General features: G+C 41.1%; 2 protein-coding genes across 2 annotated transcripts in view; one reads left to right on the forward strand and one right to left on the reverse strand.

Moving 5' to 3' along the window:
• The window catches only part of LOC6596459, a 69,510-nt gene that overhangs the window by 12,017 nt on the left and 30,965 nt on the right, over positions 1–26,528 (forward strand). Inside the window, exon 2 of the mRNA XM_026987847.1 lies at positions 4,730–4,782. The gene's annotated coding sequence lies outside the window, so the exon portion shown is untranslated. The remainder of the gene's footprint in view (positions 1–4,729; positions 4,783–26,528) is intronic.
• Positions 7,977–10,689, reverse strand: LOC6596570 (condensin complex subunit 2). Its single transcript, XM_026987846.1, has 3 exons — positions 10,205–10,689; positions 8,621–10,144; positions 7,977–8,553 (listed from the first exon to the last, which is right to left on the reverse strand). The coding sequence occupies exons 1-3, from the start codon at positions 10,490–10,492 to the stop codon at positions 8,200–8,202; spliced, it is 2,166 nt and encodes a 721-aa protein (XP_026843647.1). The 5' UTR covers positions 10,493–10,689; the 3' UTR covers positions 7,977–8,199.

Here is a 26,528-nt window from a genome sequence, read left to right on the forward strand (position 1 = left end):
GTGCAAAAAAAAGTGCTTCAATATCCCGATCATCACCACAGCAGCAGCAGCAGCAGCACCAGCAGCAGCACCAGCAGCATTCGCCATAGCAATTGTATCTCTTGGATGCATCTACATTTGTATTTATGCACGAGACAGCTCGGGGGACGACATCTGCATATCTTTATACTCCTATTCGGATTCGTATTCGCATTCGTACTCCGCATATGATGTACGATGTAAATGATGCTGTATTTTGTTTCTATTTACGAGGTTGTTGTCGCCGCCACCGCCGCCGCTACTCTTATATCTCATGGATTGTGGCTTCTATGGACTCCTCTTCGTTTGTGCAATGTTATTTCGGGAGTATTACTGCTTTCAGCTATGGAAATGATATCATATGCCATCAAAAGGTAGATTAAACCTTGGGGATAGTGGAAAGCCTTGGGGATACTCTGGGGGCTATATTTATATTTAAATGATGTCCTAAACACAGGGCAATACTAGTCATAGGAAGAAGCTCTTTGGCAAACAATCGGATATTCCCACCAGAATAGAAAGAAATATCAATTTTCCAACCATTTCCATTCACCATTCCATTCAATGATTTTCCACGCACTCCCATGGGAAAATGTGCTTCTAAAGTGCACTTCTACTTCCACGACAGCCATTTCCATGCAGTTTCCCAGCATTTCCTTTCTGTTTTTTTCCCACTGCCTTTTGCATTAAATATGAAAAATCAATTTCAGATGCCCTGAAACGCTCGACAGCGGCTGCAGCAGCGGGAGCAATATTCAGAGAAGACAAACCACAGAAAATGCTGAATGCTGAACGCTCGCTGAACCGCAGATACAAAAGCTAACACCACGACGAACATACGAATGTGGCACAGGGCATCCGCCCAGAGGGTCCAGTGAATGTAGAGTGTAGAGCGGGGGAGAGTGTAGCGACCAGGGGATACCTAGGGGGTCACAAGAGGAGATGGGAAGTGGAAGTGTATCTGTGAAAGTAGAGGTTCTATGGGTTTTTATTGATTTAAAGGATGTTTTTTTTTGGGAGAGTGGGTTGTCAGAAAGCAAGGAGGTATGGGAATGATTATATGATAGATAGATACATAGATAGCGAGGAATTACAACTAAGATATTGGGGGAAAACAGTGCCGTATCTTTTCAATTATGGATTCCACAGTGTTGACAAAGATCGATAAGATTGGGAGCACAACAGAGGCGCTACCTGCCTAAATCTTTGAAAATATTTATTCCTCTGTGTATGGAGAGCCATAGAAAGTCTTCTTTTCCTTAAATCATAGACCCCAACGAAAAATCCCTGCATTTTGGAGTCCTAGAAGTCTAACGTGAATCCAAAATACCCCAAAAAATCCATGGATTAGGGTATCAAAACGCCACAGAAGGTTGTGTGAAGTGCACCCCTGAGGCTCGGGAGGAGGTCACAGAACAAGTACGATTATACGATTATATAGTATATATAAAATATGTAGAAATATAGGAAAAGGCGATATGCATATGCATTGGCCAGAGGGGCAAGAAGAAGTGGGTGGACAGGAGAAAATGTACTCTGTCTCTGTCCTTCTTTATTAACACCAAAAGTTTCTATTTGCATAAAGTGTGCATCGGCTGCAGTTTTTGTTTTTATTTTATTTCTTTTTGGTTTATTTATGCACCACGACTTTCCCTATGGTTGGGCTTTTCCATAGAACGCCTTTCCCTTCTTTGCCCTGCCCTTCCCCTGGGTGTACATTTCCACACGCTTTTCCACCCTTTTTCCCCATGGGCAGGGGCAGGCACAAATGTTGCCCTGTAATACCATTTATTTCTATCCCCAAAGTCAAGTGGCAGCCGGAGAAAAGTTGCGGGCAAATTAATGAACTTTTCCCGCATTTTTCCTCCTCTCCGTGGGGTGGGGGGCATATGATTATAAAAAACTTTACTCTTAGGCTGCTCTGCTCCGGCCGGGAAAATTCTGCGCATGCATATCGCAAAAGTTCGTTCTCTCTCTGTTCTTTCGACACATTTCCATCTGGATTTTCGCATTTTCCATTTGGCCAGAGATCGCTTGCCCATGCCTCTCCCATTCCCATCGACCAGCCGGAGATTTTTCTGACCCACTTTTATGGCTCACGATTCCATCTTTGGGTTTGAGTTTGGATTTGGATTTGGAATTTCCTTCCCCTTTTTAATTGTAGTTTCTGCTTTTTCATTTTCCTCTGGTTTGGTCTGCCTTTTCTGCTGCTTTGTGTGTGCCATCGCTTTGGCCAGATAAATAGCCATGGGCGCTGTGTTATGGCCATGAATAAAATATTGAAAGAGTATTTTGCATTGTGTTTTGTGTGCGGAGTCTTGGTTTTGGCTTTTCTTTCTTTTTCCGACAGCTGCAGACAGGCGACTGTGGAAGATACATTTTGTATTCGGCATTCAGTTGATGAGATTTCGAGTTTTGGCGGCTTAAATTACTGAGAATTAATAAAAGTGAAAGGAAAGGTTGGAGATACTTTTTGGGGGGGATTTTGCATAAGAAAATATGAGATTTTTTTGATTAAGAGTAAAGATACATATTTGCATTTTGTAGGCAGAGGTTTTGGGTGGAATGAATCCTTAAATGTATCTTTGAAATGTTAGATATACTTTCAAGAGAATTTAAATCGAACAAGATACATCTTTGCAACCAAAGCTACCCTTAAAAATCTTTAAATTGGTAAAAGATACTTGGGAATCTATTATTTTTCTTCCATTTTCTCCCCAAAGAATAATGCTCGTCTTCGGCTGTTCCTCCTTTTTCCTTCCAAGACTTTCTCCGCGGATGACTCCACTTTCCTACATTTATCCCACATTTTCACGGCTATGGTGTATATATCTGTACCGTTAATTTAGTCATAGCATTTACGGCTAATTTGGATAATTCGCACTCCAAAAGTGGCCAAAAAAAAGGGGGGAAAAGACCTGAAAAAACATGCTGCTGTTGTTTTTTGTTTTAACGCCAACCGGCAACAACAACAAAATCGTGCAGTTCAGGGCCTGGGTAGGTCTGTTTTTTTTTTCTTAATTGAAAGACCAGCAAAGGCCGGGAAAGGAGTGGGGTCTTGGACAGAGGTAGAGCGTTGAGGGCTTCGAGTGAGAGGTCCAAGCGTGGGAGGCCTCTCTGGCGAAGGGAAACCCGTCAAAAGGGGGAGAAAAAGGTCAAACCAGGTACTGAAAACGAGGCATCGGAACAGAGAGCCCAAAACAGCTGCGTTGCATTTGGCTTTTGGCCCCGTTATTGGATCTGTGACTGGAACTCTGCGAACTGGGATTTCGAGCCCCACGGCAGCTGCTGGGAATTCACTCAGTCGTGAGTTTCGTTCGACTCGCAGGGGAGGAGGGATAGGAGGGAGAGGCCCCACCAGGAGTTGACTTGATTAAAGATTTCACACTTGATTAAACACCACTGTGTGTGGAGGAGACCCAATAGCAGCGTGATTTTCTGGCAAGAGCCAGAGCCAGAGGCAGAAGAGGCAGAGGGCACTGTACTGTGGCTCCCTTTTCCCCTCCGGCCAGTTTCAAGTTCATTTCCAGCAACTGGAGGATTGGGAGATGGGAGATTCCTTTTCTGTTTTGTTTTCTCTTGTAGTTTTCCATCGATTCGACCTCACATTTTCCATATATTTTCGTACATTTTTTTGTGCAGCGTTTAAGGTTTTTTAACTCCTTTGTTTTGTCCATCAAATTTGTTGGTCAAGGTAAGTCCTCGATGGAGGCAAACGATGGACAATTTTGGCATTGAAAAACGTATAGCCAGGGGACTAGTGGATCCTGTCTGCCACATACAATATTTACAGACACTGTTGCTTCCTCTGCGGATTTTATTGGATATTTCTTAGTGTGTTTTTTGGGCATTGTTTAAAAAACGAATTTGTCTGTAATAAAAACCTTTAAGGTCTATCGAAATAAAATCAAGATTATTCCTTTTTAAATAAATGAATTCAAAAATAAATAAAATACAAAATAAAGTAAAAAACTATTTTTTAGTTTATTACTTCATTTTGTATTTTATGTGAAAATTTCTTTTTTTTTTAAGTACAAAATATTCCTAGAATAAAGAAAATAAAAATAACATATAAATTTTGAAAGAAAAATTCGAATAAAATATAAAATTATGCGTTAATAACGTTATAACATTTAATAAAAAAGTGCAATTGAAATTATGTGGAAAAATTCTAATAAAAATTAAAATTAAATTAAAAAAGTATTAAAATTATTAAATTATTTAAAAGTCCATTAAAAAGTTGAAAATTATTTTGCCGTTACCAAAAATTTATAGATTTATAAAAAATATTTCTAAAAAGTATAAATAAAGACTTATTTATTGGCGGAACAGTTTCTAAATTTTTTAATTGAATATATTCCCTTTCCTTCTTGAATATATCATTTTAAATACATATTCCCTATTAATTTGTTCCCATTTCCCCTGTTTTCTCCTCATAGACTAACCCACAAAATGATGGCCAAAACCCTTTCAATTAGTTTGAATAAATGAATACTATTCATATCCATTTGTAGAAGAGCCCAAAGTATCTCATAACGAAGCCAGAAAGTATCTTATAACTAAACCTACAAGTAGCTGCTATCTAAGCCGAAATTAGGCCGAGAAGTATCTGGAAACTAAAACCAAAAGCCATATCATTATTCATAAACCAAAAACAATCTCGGAAAAGGGCTTCCAAATAATAACATTTTCTCCGTCTCTCCTTTTGCAGTTAATGGTACTTCTGAGAAGCTTTTTCCCCCGACAGCACCAGAAGCAGAGGAGGTAAGCCATGGCATATTTTCCTTTTCCTTTTTTGGGCACATGTGCGTGTGTGTGTGCCCCAGGGGATGCATCGGTATCAATCTTAATTTATAACAAATTTAATATGGTTCAGTGTTTTTGCGAGGGAGTGGAGAAGGGTGCTTCAGCCGCAGGATTCGTGCCAAAATCAAGGCCAGTGGAAGCCTATACCATATGCTGTGGAGGGTCTTCTACTTGTATTCTGTCTCCCACTTGACGGGAGGACTCTCTCTCTTACTCTGAGAATCCTCTGTCTGTCTCTCTGACACCCCATGCAAATGTGCAATGTGTTTTTTCGATCTGGTTTCTGGGGATTCGGTTTTTCGTTACCACAGATTTTTGCCACCCGACAGCAGCCCCTGCAGCAGCATCAACATTGGGTCTTAAATCCTGTGCGTCAACGCCCGTAAATATGCCACAAAAAATATTGAAATGGTAGCCGGCTCGGCTCGACTGCGGCACATGGATCGGCCGGTCCTGTGGGGTCCTGAAACTTGTACACTTAAGTGATTTTATGGCGCCATTCAAATGTTTTTCAAATCAGCCAAAAACGTGAAACGCGTTTACTTTTTTGTTGCTGCGACTTGTGCGGGGTTCTTCCCAAGAGGCGGAAAAACAAATGCCATAAATTTCAACTCAACGCCATGAGGTAGGCTTTTGCTTAGGCAACCATTCCTCCATCCTTTCTGTGGAAATACCACTCCCTATAGCCGTATCTTTACACCACTCGGCCGTTTCTCTGCCTTCTTTTGGCCACATTCCTACCTTCTGTGAATCCTTGTGGCTGTAAAAACAAGTGGAAAACGTTTACCAGCAACAAGTAGCGAGAGCTTCGATGGCATATGCCACACATAAAGGGAAAAAGGGAAACCGAGAGAGAGAGGGAGAAAAGGAGAAAGGCGCTGTGCCCCGGAAGTGGGCGAATGTCTTATTTCCCTATCTGCTGGCAGCGCCTGACGTTCTGCCGATTTGTTTGGTCTTCTGATTGACTGACACCGCGATTGAGCGGCTAACCGACTGAATGACTGACTCGCTGAGTGAGCGATGAAGCAATTGAGTGAAAGACCGAAAGGGGACTGCCACAAGCATTTAGGGCATTGAATATTTTAGCGAAATGCGAGTCCCGAATCCCCATTAAAGCCCAGGTAATGTAATGCTCTCAGATTCGATAAATTATTATGGAATGTTGGGTGCGCTTGAGCGGAGGATTCACTTGGATGGCAGCTGAAGATTGTGCTGTTCGGTTGAAAGGTTACCAAAATATTTGTTCGGAATACGTAATGAAGCTCCTGCTGCCACTGGTAGTCTCATACAATCTTGGATATAAGCTAGCCAAAAGCCTAACCAAAAGGATCATTACCTATCCAAAAGGCTTTCCACCCTAACCCTTTCACATTGACAGCCATCAGTACGAGTATACTCCCCTCCTCAAATAATTATAATTTTCATCAAATTGTTTGCCCAAAAGGGGGATAATATTGTGCGTTTAGATGCGCCACCAAAAAGTGGGTTGAAAACTCCAGCAGGAATTCCTTCACCAAAAAGTAGAATATTCCTGGAGCCTTCAGACTACTCCTCAACCAAAAAGTATGAAGTTCTTCTAGCTATATCGCCACCAAGAAGTACAACATTTTTAGCTTCTTCTTACGCTTGAAAAATTTTAATATTCCTGCAGCCTGCAGCTGGCAGCCTACTCCTGCACCAAAAAGTATATAATTTTAACAGCTACATCCCCAAAAAAAATTATAGTAATCCAGCAGCTACTCCACCACCAAAAAGTAGAATATTCCCCGCTCTTTATGTACACACACACATGGCGTAAAGGCAAAGCATCAAAAAAACCGTATTGCTTATGGGGTGATCAACAGAGTCTGCAGCTACTCCTCAGCCAAAAAGTATAAAATTATTGCAGCATACTCCTCCCCTACAAAGTACAAAAAAATCTCTTTTCCTTATGGGGCGATCGCAAGCGTCTTATGTCCTCCTCCCATCAAGTATTCCCTGCGTATACGCAATGTTACAAAAGTTTCCTTCTACTTTATGGGGCGGCCGGATAAAAGTCTGTTGAAACAAATATTTGCAGTAGGGCCCCCCGCCCCCTCACGCATTTCGCGGCTAATGTATAAATAATTGCATGTCACTTGCCGACTGAACAAACACACCACCAATTCCTCAACTTTATTGTTGTCTGTTTTTTATGTTTTTTTGTTTTTATGTTTTTTATATATGTTATATATGTTATGTTTTTTTTATATTTCGGATTTGGATTGGGTTTTCGAGGTTTATATGCCGTTCGTGCGGTTCGTGTGTTGACAGCCAAACACCTCCACCATAATTGGCTGACTTTGGGGTGGAGGGGGATGTCTGTCATTATCATAATGCTGTATATAATTACCCCCATGTCCCCCAAGGCGACAGCACACAGCAGGCCCCCGCTCCAAAGAAGGGCACTGGAGGGCAAAATCCAAATTAAGACAGAATAAATATGTAATATTTCCCATACAGTGCAGGGCAGTCAGTGTTTATGTCACAATCGTTTATCAAAAAAAAGAAAAAAATCAAACATGAAATCACTGAAATACGCGGGAATCAAAGAGGACTGGGAACGGGGGGATTTGTTACGCTACCATCAGAGGCTCCCCCGCGCAGATTGCAATTGACAGTTGTCCTGCTGCGCGCTGACGGATGCTTCTTGAATAATGAAAAAACTATATAAACCCACACATATGTATGTATGTAGGGGGAAAAAATCTGCCTGAATAAATAAATAAAACATCGAACAGCAGCAATTAGCGCGGAAAGGGGCGTAGAAAGGGGGCCGTTAATAAAGTGTTGGTTTCACGGGGCTTTAAGCGGCTTTATATGTTGATTGCGGACCCCATTTAATTGAGCTATCTTTTTATACCCGACACTCAAAATGAGTACAGGGTGAAAGATTTTTGGTGAAACTGGATGTGTGTAACGTCCAGAAGGAAGCGTTTCCGACCCCAGCATAAATAGCCCAGTTGCTTCGGCCAAGTTGCCTTCCCGTGGCGTCTTCTGGTGTGAAGATTGTATACTCATCTCCATTACTGGTTAAAATAAAAAATTTCAAGAATCTCACACAAACGTCTCCGCTGCAGTGGGTGGAAAAAAAGTTCTATGTTCAAAAACCAAAAAAAGGTTCAAGGTACACGGGCTCTCAAAAATATTAATTTATTGTTAATATGGGGTAGCACACACATTTCTATTGTCGGCTATCTTAGGACTTAGAACGGGGTACCCTTTGAGAGATGGAATTAAAAAATCATCCAAAAATACATTGGAGATGAGCCTAGCTTCGTTTCGTTTAGTGTTTTGTATGTTTTGGTGCATGAAAATGTGTTTAAAATTGTGTGGAGATTGATTACTTCTAAGTTTCTAATCTTCGTCATCCAGAACTTGCCGGATTTGAAAATCCTCTAGATTCTCTTGTGGAATGAGTCGCAGTTTCATGTCGTTGGCCAAATGGAGAACCGCATAGAGGGCCACCGATGGGGACAGAGAATCTTTCATCTTGTCACTCAAGACATCAGGCAAGGATCGGTAAACCTCCTGGAAGCTGGCGGTACCCTTCGCGTAGCTTTCTTCCTTTGGCACTGAGTGGGAGGGTACCGAGGTCTCATCGACAGGATTCAGGAGCTGTTTCTGGATCAAAGAATGGCAGCTTTTCTTGAGATTCTTCATGTCGATCACCTTGGCACGCTTCGCAAATGGCACAATTACTTTGGTGACCTGAAAAAGAACCAAATAAATGATATTTTAGACACCCTTGGGAATAGTATGTCCCTCAAAGACCCACCTGCCTTGGTGCATCGTTAAATTCGGTGGATATCTCCAAGATTGTATCGTCATCCTTATGGATGCTTTGGCTTTGATTGAGCCTATCCTCACATGAATCCTCATTCATCATGTCCATGGTATTTTCAATGCCCGCTGCCGACATTCGGTTCCTGACAGGATCATCTGTGGTGAAATGTTCGTTGTCAGAGAGCTCTATGTCGGCATCGTCGTGGTGGGAGCCCCCATCCATATCCGTATCATTTTCCAGTCCCTCAACCAGATCGGCTTCTCCAAAACTCTGGCTAACTTTAACACCCGGCGCCGAGTCGTATTTTAGAAAGTAATCCGCTTCAAAGTTGAATTTTGTGGGCCGCACCACCTTTCGGGCATCCCATTTCTTTTCATTGACCTTTCGCTGCTTTTTTTTGTTAGCATTGAGGGGCTGGAATAACTCCTTGTTGAACTTTCCATAGTGCAGATTCTTAATGCGTCGCTTGGAGGTGGCTGCCGCCGTTTTCTTTGGTTTAGCAGCCATAGGTCCATTCGTCTCGGCCAGAGTGGTGAGCGGACGAGTGCGCCTGAATTTCCAATGCGCTGGACCCGCCCAAAACTGTCGGATTCTGTCCATGGGCCTGTAAGAGTAGTCCAGGCTAGTCACACCATCCACTGGCCTCAGATCGTCAATGACCCCGGCCGTTTTGCTCAAACGCGTCTGCTCCTCGGCGGTGAGATCCTGCAAATCATTCGATTGTATATCTATGATAATGGGTGGACTTGCCTCCATATCCGGCATGGGCTCACACTCGGCATTCATGTCAAATGCTACTGATATATCTGTGGGATTCACACCGAAGTCGTCCGCATTATCCAGCCCCTCAGCAGCGTCATTACATGTGGGGGCCGCCTCTGAAATAGATCCCGACTGTGGCTTGGGATTGGGAGCACTGCTTATCACGTAGCCCGTGTGGAGTGGCCGCAGATTTAGTTTGTCCATATGGTTGTACAGCTTAGGCAGCCATTCCGCATTGCACAACTCTTCATTGGCCCACTGCTTGGTGCCAGCACTCAGCGTTTCGCTGTCCATGAGCTCATCCGTCTCCTCCGTCGTATCCCAGAATTTGTGGGTCGTGCGTAGCCGCATTTCAGAGTCCACGCTGGGCAGAATGTTGTGCATCAGGCGATGGGCGGCATTGATGGAACCCACCGTCGAATTGAGCTTCGCAAAAACCGCATCCTGCATGGGCACCATGTCCAAACGCGCATTCAATGTTTCTTTGTTCTTTATCACCGTTGAAAAATGTCTTTTCTGGCGCTTGGGCTTAGGTGTCACCTGCTGCTTTTGACTGGGAGCCGCATCGCCACCTTCTCCATCACCTGGAGGTCCTTCAGGTAAGCCCTCATCATCCGCGTCGGCATCGCTTATCTGTTTGTCCGTCAATGTGCGAGCACTCAAGCCCGCCGATATACGCAATGCATCTTTGTAGATTGAGTCTACGCGCAGGTCGTAGATCTTGGCCGAGGCCTCCAGCGAATAGCCAGTCATCTGTGAAGGAAGAAAAGTGGGTTAGGAGCTCTCCATATTGGTCGAAGGGATAAAACGCACCTTGAAATTGTTCAGCTGTTTGTGATGGCGATCCATTAGATTGGCTAGTGTATCAATCAACGACATATTCCAGACATTGTCTTTGTTCAGCTTATTTCTGTTGTACAGATCCACGCAGGAGCGTATCGTCTCGTTCTCCTCGATGGACTCGAGAGCTGAACTCGTGCGAGTGTCCTGCTGAACCAGCGGTGTGCGCCGGCGTGCCTCCTGCCGCTCGGCCTCGTCGTTTTTGCGGTAGCTGCCCACCGCAGATCGACGCAGAGGGGTCTCCGAGTGAGGCGACGTCATTGGAATGCTTGGGTGTGTGTAGTTACGGGTTACGGTAGTTGTTCTCCTGATTTTTACTATTTTCGTATTGGTAATTTACAGTTTCCTAGAGTGGACGCCGAATTCTAGGCATGGAGATAACCACACTTACACGCGCAGGGCTGCAACCGCAATATAAACAAACGAAAATTATAGTTTTAAGATGCCACAATATCGGTTTGCACGCTCAACTTATGAATATTAATTTTTTTCCAATTTGAATGTTCCAGTTCAATGATTTAAACAAAGTGAATATCAAAAATTATTTTTACTGTCACACAATTTGTTAAAGGGCCAACGATAGTTTTGATAACAGTTCAAGGTATCGATATTTGTATTTTTTACATCTCTGCCGCCGTACATGGCGGCAAAAAAGCTAAAATATGAAGAAGAAGAAGAAGAGATTAACAGATGTGCGAGGTTGTTGATAGGGAAATGGAAAAATATGAACAGTTTCCAAGGAAAACATGAAGCATCTAGCGGCCAGTAGTAATGGTTATGATGGGCGTCGTCTAACGTCCGCCGTCTGCCGTAGGAGAGCCATATTGACCATGTATCGGGGATAAATGTATAGTTTCGGTCGCAGCAGAAGCTCGCAACGCTCACATTGTTCGGATGGTACTACGTCGAATGAAGAGAAATGTGGAAAAGGCCAAAAGAAGGTAGGAACATATTCTTGCCTTTTGCTGTAACTATTTTGCTGTATATATATGTATTTATTTTTAGACATTCATCTTGGCCATTTGGCTTATATGCGAATCTTCTTTTGGACTTTTACAATAAGTAACTTTGTGGCAAGTGGCCTTCAGATGCTGTCATTCAATTTTCAAGGTTGTTCTGGAGCGGTATAGGGAGGGGGGCCCGGTCTCTTCATAGGATATAGAATGGGTCTCTCTCCCTCTCTCTCTCTCTGTGCCGTTGTGTGGCGGTCATGTCTCGCCGTTCTGTCTGCAAGCCCAAGTTTGTCGCCCTCTCATTCTCTCCTTTCTCGATGGCTTTTGTTGCTGCTTTTCTTGCGCCTCATAAATCACAAAATAAATTTTTGCGCGTGCAAAAAAGAACGCAATAAAAACTTTGTTTTTGTTTGTTTTTTAATTTTTTTTGATCTTTTTATTTGTTTGCTTTGCGCGCGGGTGAGCAAACTGAATTAGCTTTCCAGGGGAAAGGGAAAGAAGGAAGAGGGGTAAACGCCAGACACACCGGAAACGGAAGTGCGTAATGCCATACGTGCCACAGGGGTTTCAGTGGTAGCCTGTCGTCGCTCGTCTGTCGTCTGTCGCTGCCTGTCGTTGCGGTTAAGGTGCAAACAATATTTTATGATTAATTGCAGAACCTCGCAGAAACCTCAGCGGACGGCATGGCATGGCAGGAGACTGTGGAGGTCTCTGTGGGGGGAAGGGGGTTCGTTTGTGTGAAACAATAGACGGGTTTACACTAAAATTACGATATATACGACGGGAGTGCTATACTCGAATCCCAAGCACCCCATAAAAATGCAATAAAGAAAAGGTTTTTTCATGGCTTTTTTTCGGTCATTCGGTTGAGGTTTTTCCTGTTTTCCCTGGAAAATAAAATACAGATTATGGATATCTAGGCGCCATGCCGTTAAATGATTGAGCAGAAACCTCTTTCTCAGTAGCTCCCCGCCAAAGGGAAGGCGATTTCCGAATTTCATTTTTTTCAACCTTAAATTTTTGGGTAATTTCTGTGGCATTTATGGCTTATTTAATTAAAATAAATTAGAGCGGGGAAAACGCTTTCAAACAAAATTACAAAATATTCAGGGTAAAGAGAGCTTAGACAACGCCCCATACGTTAATTAGGAGTCATGGCTGACCTGACGTAATTCTTGAAGGCACAACCCCTACACTGCTCTGCTCTGCCCCGCCCCCTGCTTTGGGGGCATAAATGTGAAAGCAGCTGTTGGCCAAATGTGCGAAAATTGCCGGCAAATTGGGAAAGAAAATGAGTCTCGGCCCAGAGGCTGATTTGCATGGAAAGGCGAGAAAGGAGAGTTGCAGTTGCAGCCATAGTCGAAGCCTCAATCATGTCCCAAGTCTTGCAGTCAGTCGTCAGTCGGCTATTCCATCAGTCTGTTACACCGCCTGTTGTACTGTCTGTGGGCCTCGGTGTCTGCCTGTTGTACTGTCTGTGGGCCTCGGTGTCTGCCTGTTATTCTGTCAGTAAGTCAGCAAGTCAATCGGTGAGAGACCCACCTCTTTGCAGCATCATTCTTGCAGCAGCAGCACAAGAGAAAAGGTTCTGCCTGCCCCGCCGAAGCGAGTATCATTTTCTCAGGTTCTACTTTTTGCCCTGCAGCCCGGCAGTGGCGGCAGCATCTGCATCCGCTACTGACAGCAATTTTGCGATGCAGCGTATAACTGTACTGGGAAGATAATGCCGTAATTTCATTATGCAGATCGACAGGCGGGCCCCCCAGCTGCACAAAGAGAGAGAAAGAGCGAGGGAGAAACGCTCGGATTACAGAGATTCCTCCTTCGATGCTCTGGGGTTTGGTTTGTCTTGGCTTTAGCCTTTTTCGAATGATGTTCCAATGATGGTCTGAAGAGCCATGAAAGAGGCTAAAAGAGACACAAAATACCCTTGCCAAAAGGCAGAGAGAAAGGTGACTGACAGGCAGATGGAAGGCAGAGGGACAGAAGAGGGACTGTCAGTAGAACATGCCAGAGGGATTGACAGGAGAATCGGAGAACCCAGAGAGACGAAGGGGAATCGGTGAGCACAGAGGAGGAGCATCGAAGGATGGAGAGGAAGAGCCTCCTCCGTGTACGGATATTTGACGATGAAGAAAATCGCACAAAGAAATATTGACTGCTCTGTTGTTTGTTGATGATGATTCCTCGTCAAAAAGAAAAGCAATATTTTACTTTAGTCTCTTTTGCAAGTTTTCCCCTCCTTTTCTCCTCCACTTTGCCTCATTTCCTTGCTCCCTCGCTGTCCAGCTGATATTTCAAATTAGAATTTCCGCTACAGGATATTATATATTGCAGCAGTGGAAATTCACTCCACAAAGGACACTCTCTGCCTGCGGCGTTTGCTTTTGGAGGGAAGAAAAGTTTCAGGGAAGTTGGAAGGCCTTAAACGAAGGCCAAAACAAAGAATAATTGAAGGGAAACTAAAAGAAAGTTAGACGAAAATATGAGGAAAATGTAAAAGATGTATGTAATGGGAGTTGTGTAATTGCGGAATATCTTATTTAAGCGGTTTTTATTATTTAATAATTTTAAGAAATTTATGCTTATCCTCTTTTAATGGGAAATGAATAAATAATAGATTGATTTATAAAAGATGGACATTTTTTTAATTATATATGTAAATATATTTTTTTTATATTATATATATTTTGTTTATTTTTAATATTATTATTATTTGTTTATATTTTTAAATCCTCTTAATTTTTCAGTGACTGTTGTATAAGTTGCTCCAACAGTAACAGCAAACAACATAATTTGTATCAGTGATATTATTTTACAATCAAAAATACAAAATACAATCTTAATTATAATAAAAAACAAATGGTTATTGGCTGTCTTTATTTTTGTATAAAATAATTATTATTATTATCTTGGATTATATTTAATTAATTTGCATTAGATTTAATTTATATTTATTCTATTATAGTTAATGAATTTCTATTTGAGTATCAATTTATTTACTCTTATTATTATTTTCCATACTGTTTATGGTAAAAAAAAGGTTTTAAGATTACAAAAAATTCAAAAGAATTGTATGTTTCATTACAAAATTCCTATCCGTATTCAACCTTCAAAAATCTACTTTTCTCAAGCCAAATCTTCTCCAAAGACCTTAAGTAGTTCTCCTATTCCAGGGTATTCCCATTCTCCCATCACTCTCTGTTTCTATCTCGCATTCTCTGCTTCAGATTTTTTAATTACGGCAACGTGGAAAACTTTTTCAAGTGTTTTTCTTCATCTCTCTCTCTCTCTCTCTCTCTCTCTCTGGTTGTGTTGTTCCGGAGGGTTCCGGCAATTAACGCCACGTTTTGAGTGCGAAATGTTTTGTCCTGTTCCGCGGGGGAAGTCTCCTGCCGCTTCAGATTCGCTGCCCTCCGCTTTGGGGTCTTGCTCTCTTATTAATTTGGCCAATTTCTGTGGAGACGGACGGAAGTGCTTTGGCAGGCGTCAAAACTGTTTGTAGCTGAAATTAATGAAATTCTCATATTTTCTGTTGCCGAAAAGTTAACGAAAAAAACCATCTTGGTTTCGGTTTGGGTCTCGTTTTGAGTTTATTTCCCACACGCATCCCACAGATGCCTGCCAGAAGCAGAAAATCAGAAAAGCAGCCAAACTGGCGACTGACTGGGTCCCGTTCCCACACTTTTCCCAGCGACTGTATGCCGCCACAGTGGCTGTCCCCAGAAATTGTTTACGACAGCTCAGGACTCTGCTTCTGTGTGTGTGTGATTTTTTTTATGGTTTGTGGCAGGAGCCCCTCTGTGCTTCAAATGCAAATTGACATTTTCGAATGATACGAGTATTTTCCCAAGCAAAAGAAGTTGCTCAATTAAAGGACTTTAAACGCGATTAAAGTGGAAGGGAAAGGGTATTTTTTTGGAGGGAAATTCCAGTCTTTCTGTGGCTCAAATTCAAGCGATTTCTGAGAGGCAGTCTCAAGGGGAACAGGCACCTATCCTCCAATTGAATATGAGATTGAATTCCGCATGGATTACGCCTCGTCTAACACTTGACCGTCTTTCGTCTGCCGCTTCCCTTCAATCGTGCCAACCCACACGCACCCAGGCATCTGCTGCCCGCCTATTATCCTTCCTTTAAATATGATTCTCCCCCCTTCCCTTGGGAGAGGGGCCTTGGGTGGTCATATCGATTGACCCAATAATCAGAGCAGGGATTGGCTTGGACATTCTCTTTCTCGGAGCAGAGCAGTTCTTTTCTCAGTCATGGATCTGCGATAGACAGCACTATTCTCGGGACTGGGATTGGATGTTGGATATTGGCCATGCTGGAGCAGGGGCATTAAATTAAAACGTGCGCCTGGCCAAACGGGAGAGTCGTGATGTTGCAACAACAGCAGGCATCAGCAGGCAGTTCTTAACCCGCCGACGCCCAGATAGTTAACCCACAAAATGAAGAAACGAAATCAAACCCAGAAAAAAACCAAAACAAAAGGAGGGGGGACCAATGGCTGTATGGGAGAAAAGAGAGAAAGATGAAAGCTTGGGAGAATGAAGCTTGGAGATGCATGTTTTCTTTAAGATTTGGCTACAATTTGGATAAGAAATGGATGCAGAAACCCATGAATTTGCAGGTCTTAGACTTTGCGTGGAATTTCATTAGAAACAGAATGTTTTTTCTCACAAAGAATGGTTTAAGGTGAGTTATTTCCTATATAATGTTAATGATAATCAAGTATCAATGGAAATGTGGTAGAATTTGTGGAAAATATGTCTGAAATATACAATTATGTGTATTTTAGGTAATTTATGAATTTAGTATCGGATTTTCCAAATAATAGATACTTTATGCAGTTTAAATCAGTATTTATGCAAATTTTTCAGACAAATTGTTTGCATAAAAAATTGTCCGAAGTCAGATAATCCTTTTTCGGAATCCATGGAGCACTGGAGAACAATCGTTCTGCCTTCCTGCTTTCTTGTAAATCCGTAATCCCCTCTTTTTTGAAAGGGTATCAACTTTCGTTGAGCAGCAACAGGCAGCCACAGACCGAGTTCTTTCTTTCTTTCTAGCTCGCTCACTGGCTGCTGCCTTTCTTTGGCCACAAAATGGATTATTATGTTAATTACTGTCACGTCACGTTGCCTCCTGGTTAGCTCTCAATCCCCCTTTCTTTCTCTCTCTCCCTCCTCTTCTCCCCACAAATGCAGTCTGACATCTGCTGTGGCATGCCTCTGCTGTAGCAGCAGCCCCAGTAGCAGCTGCATTTAAGCGCCATTCAACTGCAAATTAGCGCCCCATACAAAATATGAGCAAACAGCAGGGGTTTCTCCACAGAGCTCCATTCAGTGTGGTGCGGGCATTCGCTTCTCCTTTAATGGGGGGTGGACGCCCCCATTAAAGGGGGGCTGCAGCGCAGCGTCTGTTAGTGAAAGGAGTGCCACACCAGCATTAGGGGCGGCCATCGTGGGGGGCGAGGGCTTTGTGTGTGTGTAATAAATTTAAATTATTTTCATTGACACGTGCAAAGCGGAAATGTGCTTCCACGGAAAACTTTATAAATGAAAATTAGAGCAACAAAAATAATGTGGAAAATGGTTTTAAATGAGGCAAAAAGTGGAGTTTTCTAAGAGAAGAACACACCTATGAGAAGTTATGGAAATTATATGATAATCTTTAGATAAAGAAGAGAAGTATCTCCTAAGCTAAAAGCTGCTATGGAAATGAAAGAAAGCGTCTCTAAATATATACTCTGTTTTTTGAAATAATAATAATTAATAATTTGAATAGGAATTTGTATTAGGTAACGGTGTAATTTATTTTTAAATAATTAAGTGGTTACAATAAAATAATTAATAAAAATGAATAATATACAAATTAAAAATAAATAATATATAATATTAAAAAAAACAAATAAAAATTAAATACTAAAATAATAAATTATACTAAGAAATAATAAAATAAATAACAAAATCATTAATCAAATTAATTATAATGTAAAATAAAATAAAATAATCAAAAATAAAACAATACATAAAATAAATTAATAAATAAAGTAAAGTACTAAAATAATAAATTTACAGATTAAATTATGAACAATTCCTTGGATCAAATATTATATATTTTATACGCAAAAAAATGCGCTACAATTCAGGAATTAAAAAAAATAATAATAATAATGCTCATAAAAATACCCAAAAGAAATCTTAATTTTTTCCAGCCTTGTCTATAAATTTTCAAAGCATTTCCTAAAATTTTTCATTTTATTTTTCGCTGTACTTATGTCAATTCCCAACTCAGTAATCTGATTTTCATACTTATATGTCTGCATTCCCAAAAAAAAGTCTGACTCCTATAAATAAATAATAAAACACTAATTGATAAATGCATTTAGCATCTCACTAAAGCCTTTAAAGCTTAAAATCCTATTAAAATGCAAACAAAAATATTATTTTTGTATATTTAAACAATGAAATGATGAAACTGCCATAAACTTTTTGTGTGGGGGACTCTCAAGCTGAATTATTCATCTTAACAGCAGGAACAGCCAGAATGCCAGGGGGAACACCATAATTGGATGCCAAAAATGCCCCTTAGGGGTCTTCACTTCACTTAAAAATTAAAGAAAGATATCACATATCACGCGCATAATAGCAACAATTCCAGATATGAGTATCTTGTGTCTTGTATCTGGTTACGGTCCGTTAGCACCCTGTTTTGTTTGGATGTATTATTAAATTAGAAGCCAAAGACAATGATGAGTGGAAGAAGAATAGCTTTAAGTAGTCTCGTTTTTGTTTCTTTTTTTTTTGGCAAGCCCCATTTACTGGCCCATGGCCAAGAGAGCCGAAAAGCCGGTTCTCTGACGTACGCGTACGCGTACGCGCGAGGTCAAGATTCGAGAAGGAGGAGGTGGAGGAAGAGGAGGTGCGCTCACGTCTCGAGAGCTAAAACAAGGCCCGGAACAAAGGCACAACAATAATGGCCATAATAATCGTCATATGAAAATAATATAGAAAAATTATGTTAATCGCTCATTCGAGTGGACGGTCGGATGGGGGACGGTCTACCGGTCTACCGGTTGGACAGCGCCAAAGCTCTCATTAAAAGGCAGCTTGTACCCAGAATATACATACATACGCCTCTTGCGTAATCGTCTAGTGCACTCGGGAGGTGCTTTCTTGGGCTGAGATTTAATTAGCTGTAGAGGGAAAATGAAAGAAGAGCTAAAGAATGCCTCGGGTAATAAACAAATTGAAGAAATCTTACATAGAATCCATAGAGCACCATAAGGTAGGATTCTACATTTTGAATGCTATCAGTCGTTATAAATCTTTTATTCAATCTTTAACTCTAATGCAGGCTAGCAGATGATTTTTTAAATTCATTTAGCAAGATTTTACATTCGTGTCGATAAAGTGGATATGCCTGAAGATAGAGCAACCCAAAGTTTAAGTTTTCTGCTTGGCAGCTTTGGCATTTAAAAACAAATTTGTTTTTTTTTTTTTTAATAGAATGGTAATAATTTTAGATGTTAGTTCTTTTGTGCAATCAATTTCCAATATAAAAGCTACTAACCAAAATTGAAAGCATATGATAATAATGATTTTTAAAACTTAGGCACAAAATCCTAATGTCTATAAGTCCATCAAAAGGAGCACCAAAAGTGAAGGAACGGCAGAGTATTTTCCATGTGTTTTTTCTAAGTACTGCAAAAATGATCTGATTATAATTAATTCTGTTACTACTCCAAGGACCATACTGGCCTCTGTGTGACCGCGCTGAGGTCCCTCCAGGTTAACCAAGCCTATGTAAGATCTACCTTAATTTTGCGAGTCTGCGAAAGAGTAGAAACATATATGTATACATAATGGATACCACAGGGTTTTATTTTTTATATTTCGAATTTAATAATAATTTAATAATTTAGGTTACAAATATTACTGTCTATAAATACACCAAAATTACGTATAATTTCTTTAAAATTGCTCACACCACAACGGTTTTATTTTTATCTATCTCTCTATAGTATAAAGATGTATTTTACTCATATACATATGCGTGAGCGAGTGAGCCTGGGGTTGGCGCAAGAGCGATGCGAGTGTGCAGGGGGCCTGCTTTCTAGTTATTTTTATAAACAAAATCAGTGCTTTATTTACTGTTGATGTTGAACAAGTTTTAAAATAATTACTTAAATAATTAATTAAATATTTTTTGGTGCGGGAAATTCTTTCGTTTTGTACATTTTTTACTTTTCCGTGACCATATTACCTTAAAATCTGAGAGTGACGCCGGGAACCAGTACCCGCCTCATAAATTATCCACCCTGTGAGCCATTAAGGAGAAAATTAAATAATATATTTTAATGTGCTTTCCCGTGTCCCGTGTTCCCTGTCCGTGCTTGGCCGGACACACAGTTCATTTAGTTTTCATGGCATTCTGGGCCCGGACACTGGCTGGACACTGGCCGTGACACTGCTTTGATATGTAATTACAATTTATGAAAGTGTCAACGAAAAAGGAAAACTTTTCCCAGACATTCTGCCACCTTTCGACCAAAAATCTGTTCGGTTCCCTGTCGGCGGCAAGAATCTGTGGTGGGCTGTGGCGGGCTGTGCCAGGTAGTGAGTTCTATGGCAAAACAATCATTATGCATAAAAAGGGCGACTGCTGTCAGACACGGACATGACAGGCGGTCCAGCGAAGTGGCCCCTAAAGTTGGAGACACTTTTGGCGTGCGGGTGGTTCGAGGGGGGGGGGGGGGGGGGGGGAAAGTTTGTGGGAGAGGGCCACTCATCATCATCAACATCATGGACTGTCCTCCCCCTCCATTGCAAAACGGAACTGGGCTTCAAAGAGCATTAAACACGAACGTAACTGCTGCTACTGCTGCTACGCCCCCACAAGCACGGGGGCTCTTAACCAGGCCAAAAGGCAGGCAGACGAGGAGGAAGTTGTGGCTATAATCTGTCTCTTATGTAAACTGCATAACGAATCAAATTGGCAAAATGACGACATAATGCGCCCCAAAGGCGGGCGGCTACTATAAATATTTGCTAATTGCAGAAGAAGATGCGACGACTCTGCCACTGCCACTGCCACTGCCGCAGCCACTCGAAACGTGCAGTTTCGTCTGTTGGCCAATATGTATTTTAAGCGGCTTAAACGACCAGAGCAAACTGTGGAGTGTGCGGGTTGACAAATTGTGCAAAACGATTGCCACCCACTCATTGCACTGCTGCGCACTGCTGTTTTGTGTCTTCAATGCTTTTCTTTTCGTTTTATTAATTTTAATGAAGCATAAATACGAAAAGGCAAAGGAAAAAGATAACGAAATAAAGGTCGAGCCATTCGATACTCTTAAAAGTAGATGGTCTATCGAAAACTATAGCTGAAGAAAACAAATCGTAAGCTTGGGTTTTGCCCTTAAAAAAAAAAGAAATATTTTGTATACAGTATTCCAAAATCTCTCCTTTTTCTGTCTTGCAAAATCTGCTAAGGTTTCTATGGGATATAGTGATCCTATTTACATATAATTACAGCTCTTTGTAGTTTGGTTGAAATTTCATTAGCAATACGAAAGTTATCCCTAAAAAAATACCTGTTTTAAGACCGATTTAGTGTCCCAATCTTGTAGATTCCAATGCACATTTAATAGGAGAGGAATTTTTTTGGGAAGAAAACTAGAAAACTAAATCATAGAAATATTATTTATAAATAATATAAAATAATAATATAAAATACACTTTGGAAGCATCGGTACCATCTCCTTTAGTTCCCTTATGGGAAAAGAAGACTTTTAAAAAATTGTTACTTTTTCTGGTAATATTCATAATACTCTCTACTAGAAGAAGCGTATGCCATGCACACAAGTTACCCTGCAAAAAGTCACAAATGAAATGAAACTTTTATATTTATTTTTGTAATTTTATTTATTTTGCGTTGTGTGTGTTTTGTGGATGGATATGACTTGCGTGTTTTAATGATGTCGTTGCGGCATTGCGTGCTCAAGAAAGTGTTGAAAGTTTTCTTTCTGCTTTTCTGCTTTTGTGGCCATGATTTTTGTATGGCGACTGGCATGCGTTTAATAAGCGGAAACATTGCACAGGGTAGGGGACAACGACAACACTGCCCCCATCAAAAGAGCACCCCAAAAGCGTGGGGTGGGGGGTGAGGGAGTTCCCTAATTATAACACGACAATGAAATAAAGTTTTTGTTTGGTTTTTATTATTGTTTATACGTATAAACACACTTGACTTTTATTTTCGTTGGTAATTAACGTCCCATAAAGTTTTTCCTCCTCAAGAGTTTTTCATGAGGCAATCAAGAGAGAGAACTACACACAGCAGTAGAAAGCCTTTCTAATGCATTTCTTTTGGGGCAGAGAGAAGTATGATTGCAACATAGTTAAAAGTAATTGCTATTCTTTATACTTTTTTTCTTTTTCTTTGAAATGATGTTCTAATTGCCCCGCTGCTATGGGGTTTCATCGTTTTTCTGCGCTTTTCTTTTATTTCCCTGTAATTAAGAGCACTCTTTGCACATGAAATAATTATCGAAAGAACTTAGCCAGAACTAATACAAAGAAAAGCTGTTAAGGGAGAAGAGATTACTGGATAAGTACAGTACTCTTTATGACGAGAGCAAAGGATTAGCAAAAGCTTTCGGTTCGGAGAGACCTCCCTCTGTGATCATTGAAAAAAAAACCGCTCCATGTGCTTCTAAAGCTGTTGGACTGCAGAAAAAACTTTGAAGGAGAGGTCTGATTGGGATATTATTATGGAAAGCTCGTTTTAAGGCATTCCTATTACGTAATTCCACAGCTGGGAAGCGGGGAAGGGATCATTGAAAGCTTTAAAGTAGAGGCTTTTCTTTTAGAATTTAGAGCAGGAATGATCATTGACTAATAGAAGCTCTTATCTAGAGTCTTTCTATGCGTTTGTGAGAAGGAATTGCTTAGAAAAATGTTTTCGAATGATAGTTCTGATCTATGAAAAAAAGCTTTCAAGCAGATCACTCTATACAGCCCTCATGATGTTAAGGTAATGGCGAAGGAAGAGTTCTGTATAGAAGATCATCAAATTTCCTGCTAGAAATAATTGTTTTTTCAAAAGGAAGCAAAAGCGTTTCTTATGCATTTATTACTTTGAAAAAAGTCATGCAGAAAAACTTCTAGTTGGGCTTTCACGTATAGCCTCTCTCTGCACTTCTCATTTAGCTTAGGTAAAGGCAAAGCCTCTCCATCAAAGAAAGAAAGTGGCTTCACTTCACCCTTCACCAGTGAATCCTTCTTTTAAAATATTTAGACACAACTTTCAGCCTCATCCTTCAGCCTCCAGTAACAGCATCAGCCACAGATAATTGAGAGCACTCCAAATTGCTCTACTGCTGCTCAAGTGCTCAAGTATTTAGCCCGTACACCGTACAGACCGCAGAGCAGAGCCCCAGACACTGGAAACTTTTTGGATATTTTCCCTCCATTGTCCTCCCGCATCCAAACACAAATCAGAAAACGCACTTAGCGCGCGCAGAAATTGTGAAAGTTGTTGGAAAAGTTGAGACCAGGCCAGGCCCATGCCAAGGCCCTAGAAAAAGCAAAGAAGTCTACGAATCATCTAACCATCTCGGCCGCATCTTCCGCATCTCTGTGCCACCACAACAGCTGATTGTAGAAGAAGCGGAGGAACGGAGAGAAAAACCATTGTGGCTGCTGGCCCCAGGGTTCTTTCTGGTGTCTCTGGTATCCCAGTTGCTGCGGCTGGAACGCTGCCTGATTGCAAACGCACGCACTCGGGCTGCTGCCACACGCTGTGGCACACAGAAAGTTGCAAAAAACTTGCAAGCGGCCAAAAACGGGTTCTGCTTGTAGGCAAAGTTAAATGTAACGTGCCGCAAAACAACGGCACAGCCAACAGAGTCACAGAAACGTGAGAAACTGGAGGGAACAACACTAGGGAGAGATCTCAAAGATGACCAAGGGATACTCTTTCGGTGCACTTGGGGGAGGTTTTTCTATTGAGAGAAGGGATAGGTATAAGGATTGGTCTTTATTTGTGGGTTTGTCATGGTACTTGTGGGATATTTCGATATTTGCTTGAGATTCAAAGGAAAAAATTCTTGAGCTTAGATACATATATGTACATATATGTATGTATGTATGTATATATGTATATGTCCCACAAATTATATTTTGTTTTTACATTTTTCTAATAAGTATTTATTAGAAATAAAAGCAATTTTTCTTTTTTTTGTATACGCGTTTTTTAATTTTTTTTGATGAATATCATTTTATTCTAAATATTCTTGTTCGTACAACATTTTTCAATTGTTTTAGAAAGAGTTCGATATTTATATGTTTGAATTTTTGGTTTTCTATTTATCTAAATAAATTATATCAATACCTTAACACGATATTTAATGATTTTATTATTATATTTATTTACCATAGATATTTCTTACCAAATTCCACCTAAAAATGTAGGCACATATTATTTAGAGAACTTTTCAAAGCTTTTTAAGACCATTTCCATTGAAAGCCTTTTAGAAATATAGCTAAACGCAAATTCCGGCTTTTTCTTAATATTTGAAAACAGTTTCTACTCGTTTAAGTTTAGTTTTCTACATCTTCTATCTTTTAAATATTATATTTGGGCTTATATGATGTTCTGTGTACGCTCTACCCTCTCCAGATTCTCCATACCCTTTTCAAGTGAAAGAGTATCTCAAAATGGCATAATTATTACCGGACTTGTTCTTCAGGAAAGCAAACCATAAAATCAAAATAGATGGAGAGAAGCGGAAAATATCATCAAAATAGAGAGAGAGAAAAGGAAAACAGCGTAAAAATAAAGAAAGAAAAATCGCAGAAAAAAGTTAAAAATCCAAGAAAAACTATGCAAACGAAAGGGGGCAGCGGAGGAGGGCAGTAGGTTAAAATGTTACAACTTCTGACGGGGCTGGCGGGGGGCACGGCTGCAATGCGTGCCCCATGGCGCCCATCGGAGTGGGAATCGCTGGCTTTACGATTATTATTTGCTGTTTGGATCACTTTTATTTATTTGTGGCAAAAAAAAAACTGAGGAGTGTAGAGCAGAGTAAAGCGACCGCCGAATGAATGGCTGAGTGGCAGACTGGATCATGGGGCAGGGTGGTGGGAGTGGGGGGGTTTGCCAAACCGGTTGTCGCCGCGCGGCGACTTTTTTGTGGGTGTATTTGGCAGTACTTATTCGTATTATTGTTACTCTTGCTCTGCTCTGACTTTTGTCTTTCTGCCACTACGGGTGCTGCTGCTGCTGCTGCTGCCCCCGCTGCGACGGCTCTCGATTATGCAACATTTCGTGTCGCCGCCGTCGTCGCAGCCAAAACCTCAACCAAAAACAGTTGTGCAAGCCCCAAAGTCGACGGCTCTGAGTATTTACTGTGTGTTGAGTGTGTGTGCGCCAAATGTGTGCGTTTCTGTGGAGACTCCCATCATCCGTCCTCCGGCCATGCCACACCACACCACCGAAAGGCAGGCAATCGCTACGCTCTAATCAGCAAACAAATTTGTTGACATGTCGCAGAGCAAAATGATGGCAAAACAACTTCAATTTCCACGCGAATACGAATCCGTTTACTGGAAGAGCACTTCGTTTGCACTTCGTTTGCGAGTAGCACAGCTGTCTAGCTGTGGCTCAGCTGAGAAACAGTTTGAACATAGGAGGAAGTCTCTGAAAGTAAGCCGATTTCCTGCTATGATTCCCCGTTATCATCCTTTGGCCAAAAGTGCTGCTGTGCTGCGTATCTTGTTGAGCGATTGAGCTACACTCTTCGATGGTCCATCTCTTTGAAAGAGGCTGAAAGTACCTATGCGATACACGATAGAGCAGTACCAACGTGGAGAGCATTAAAGGTAAGAGCATTACAGGAGAGAGCACTCAAAGGGTAGCATAAATGGGCAGCATTCAAAGGAATGGAAAGCAGTATCAAAGGGAGAGCTTCTAAGTGGAGTATTAAAAGGGGGGGCATTGCTTGTATGCGAGCCAAAATTCTCCGTTTCTCTATTCAATATATAGTCCCTGCTTCTGAACTTGGTTTTTTTCGAAAGATATATTTTTAAACTAAAAAAAAATACAAGAAATATATTGATTTTATGGGAAGTGCACTGCACATTTAAATAAATAAAACCTACTCTTTAGGTTATAAGTCGGGATATTTTAATTGATAATTATTGATATGAAGCTCCCAAGTTACTGTTCAAATTCCAATCAAGATTTAGCAACTATTTACAGCAATATATTTCAGTCAGCATGGCTCTCCTCCGGCAGACGGCGAATGCATTGAACGACAAAGAGTGCGTGCGAGAGAGACCAAAAATCATTCTGCACGTGTCGTCTGGCGCTGCGTAGCCACTGAAAATTGATTTGTTCCGTTTGGTTCTAATAATGATTCAATGTGATTCAGATTTGGCAATCTTTCTTTCTCTATGATTGCGCGCTTTTAATTTTCTCGTATCTTCAAAATTGTGGATGCCACATATTTTTGTCGTTTAAGGGTTCGGAAAGGAGCGAGGCGGATTTTTGAAATATACTTCTAACGGACGGACATGGCTCTATCGACTCGGCTATTGATGCTGATCAAGAATATTTGTACTCTATGGGGTCGGAATCGCTTACTTCTGGGCGTTACACACATCTAATATACCCCTAGACTCATTTTAAGTATCGTATATGTAATTGTTCCCAAAAATGTTCTAAATACGTTCCAAATTTCAATTTTATTCTGAAATCTTAAATTAGCTGTTTATCCGTTTAATCCCTTAAATTGTCCTCTTTCTTTCCCTCTGAAAAGGACAATAATTTAGTCTGATCCTCTTCCATATTGAGCAACAGGTATTTCCTCTTCGCACTAGGATCTCCTCCGAGCATTTTCTCCTTGTATTCGGGAGCGTCGCATCTGTATATGCTGGCACTATTTTACCCTCCAGATAGTCGTTTGCCCGCGCAGCTCCCGATGAAAGCACTCCATAAAGAAGGTCATGTCACAATGGCGGCTTATTATCATAGTTTGACCGGTTGTCTCTATCTTACTCCTCTTCGGAGGTCTCTGGTTTCCACTGATTCGCCGGGGTGCCATCAGTGTCTTGTTGCTCGATCTGCTGCTCCTCCTGTTTCGATCCCTTGAACGCGTTCTCTTTCTGTCTTGGGAATTGCTCTCTATAGGATTGTAATGGACATTCAGACCAAATTTCTTCATCAAAGAATTTTGTGCAATTGAAAGAAGTTGGCGTCTCGAGATATGAAGGATTATCATGAGGGGCCTGCCCGTTGATGGAGCTCTGCTTAAGAATAGAACGTGTGGGCAT

The sequence above is a fragment of the Drosophila persimilis genome, unplaced genomic scaffold (assembly GCF_003286085.1).
Source record: "Drosophila persimilis strain 14011-0111.01,24,50 unplaced genomic scaffold, DperRS2 tig00000124-arrow-pilon, whole genome shotgun sequence".
NCBI lineage: Eukaryota > Metazoa > Arthropoda > Insecta > Diptera > Drosophilidae > Drosophila > Drosophila persimilis.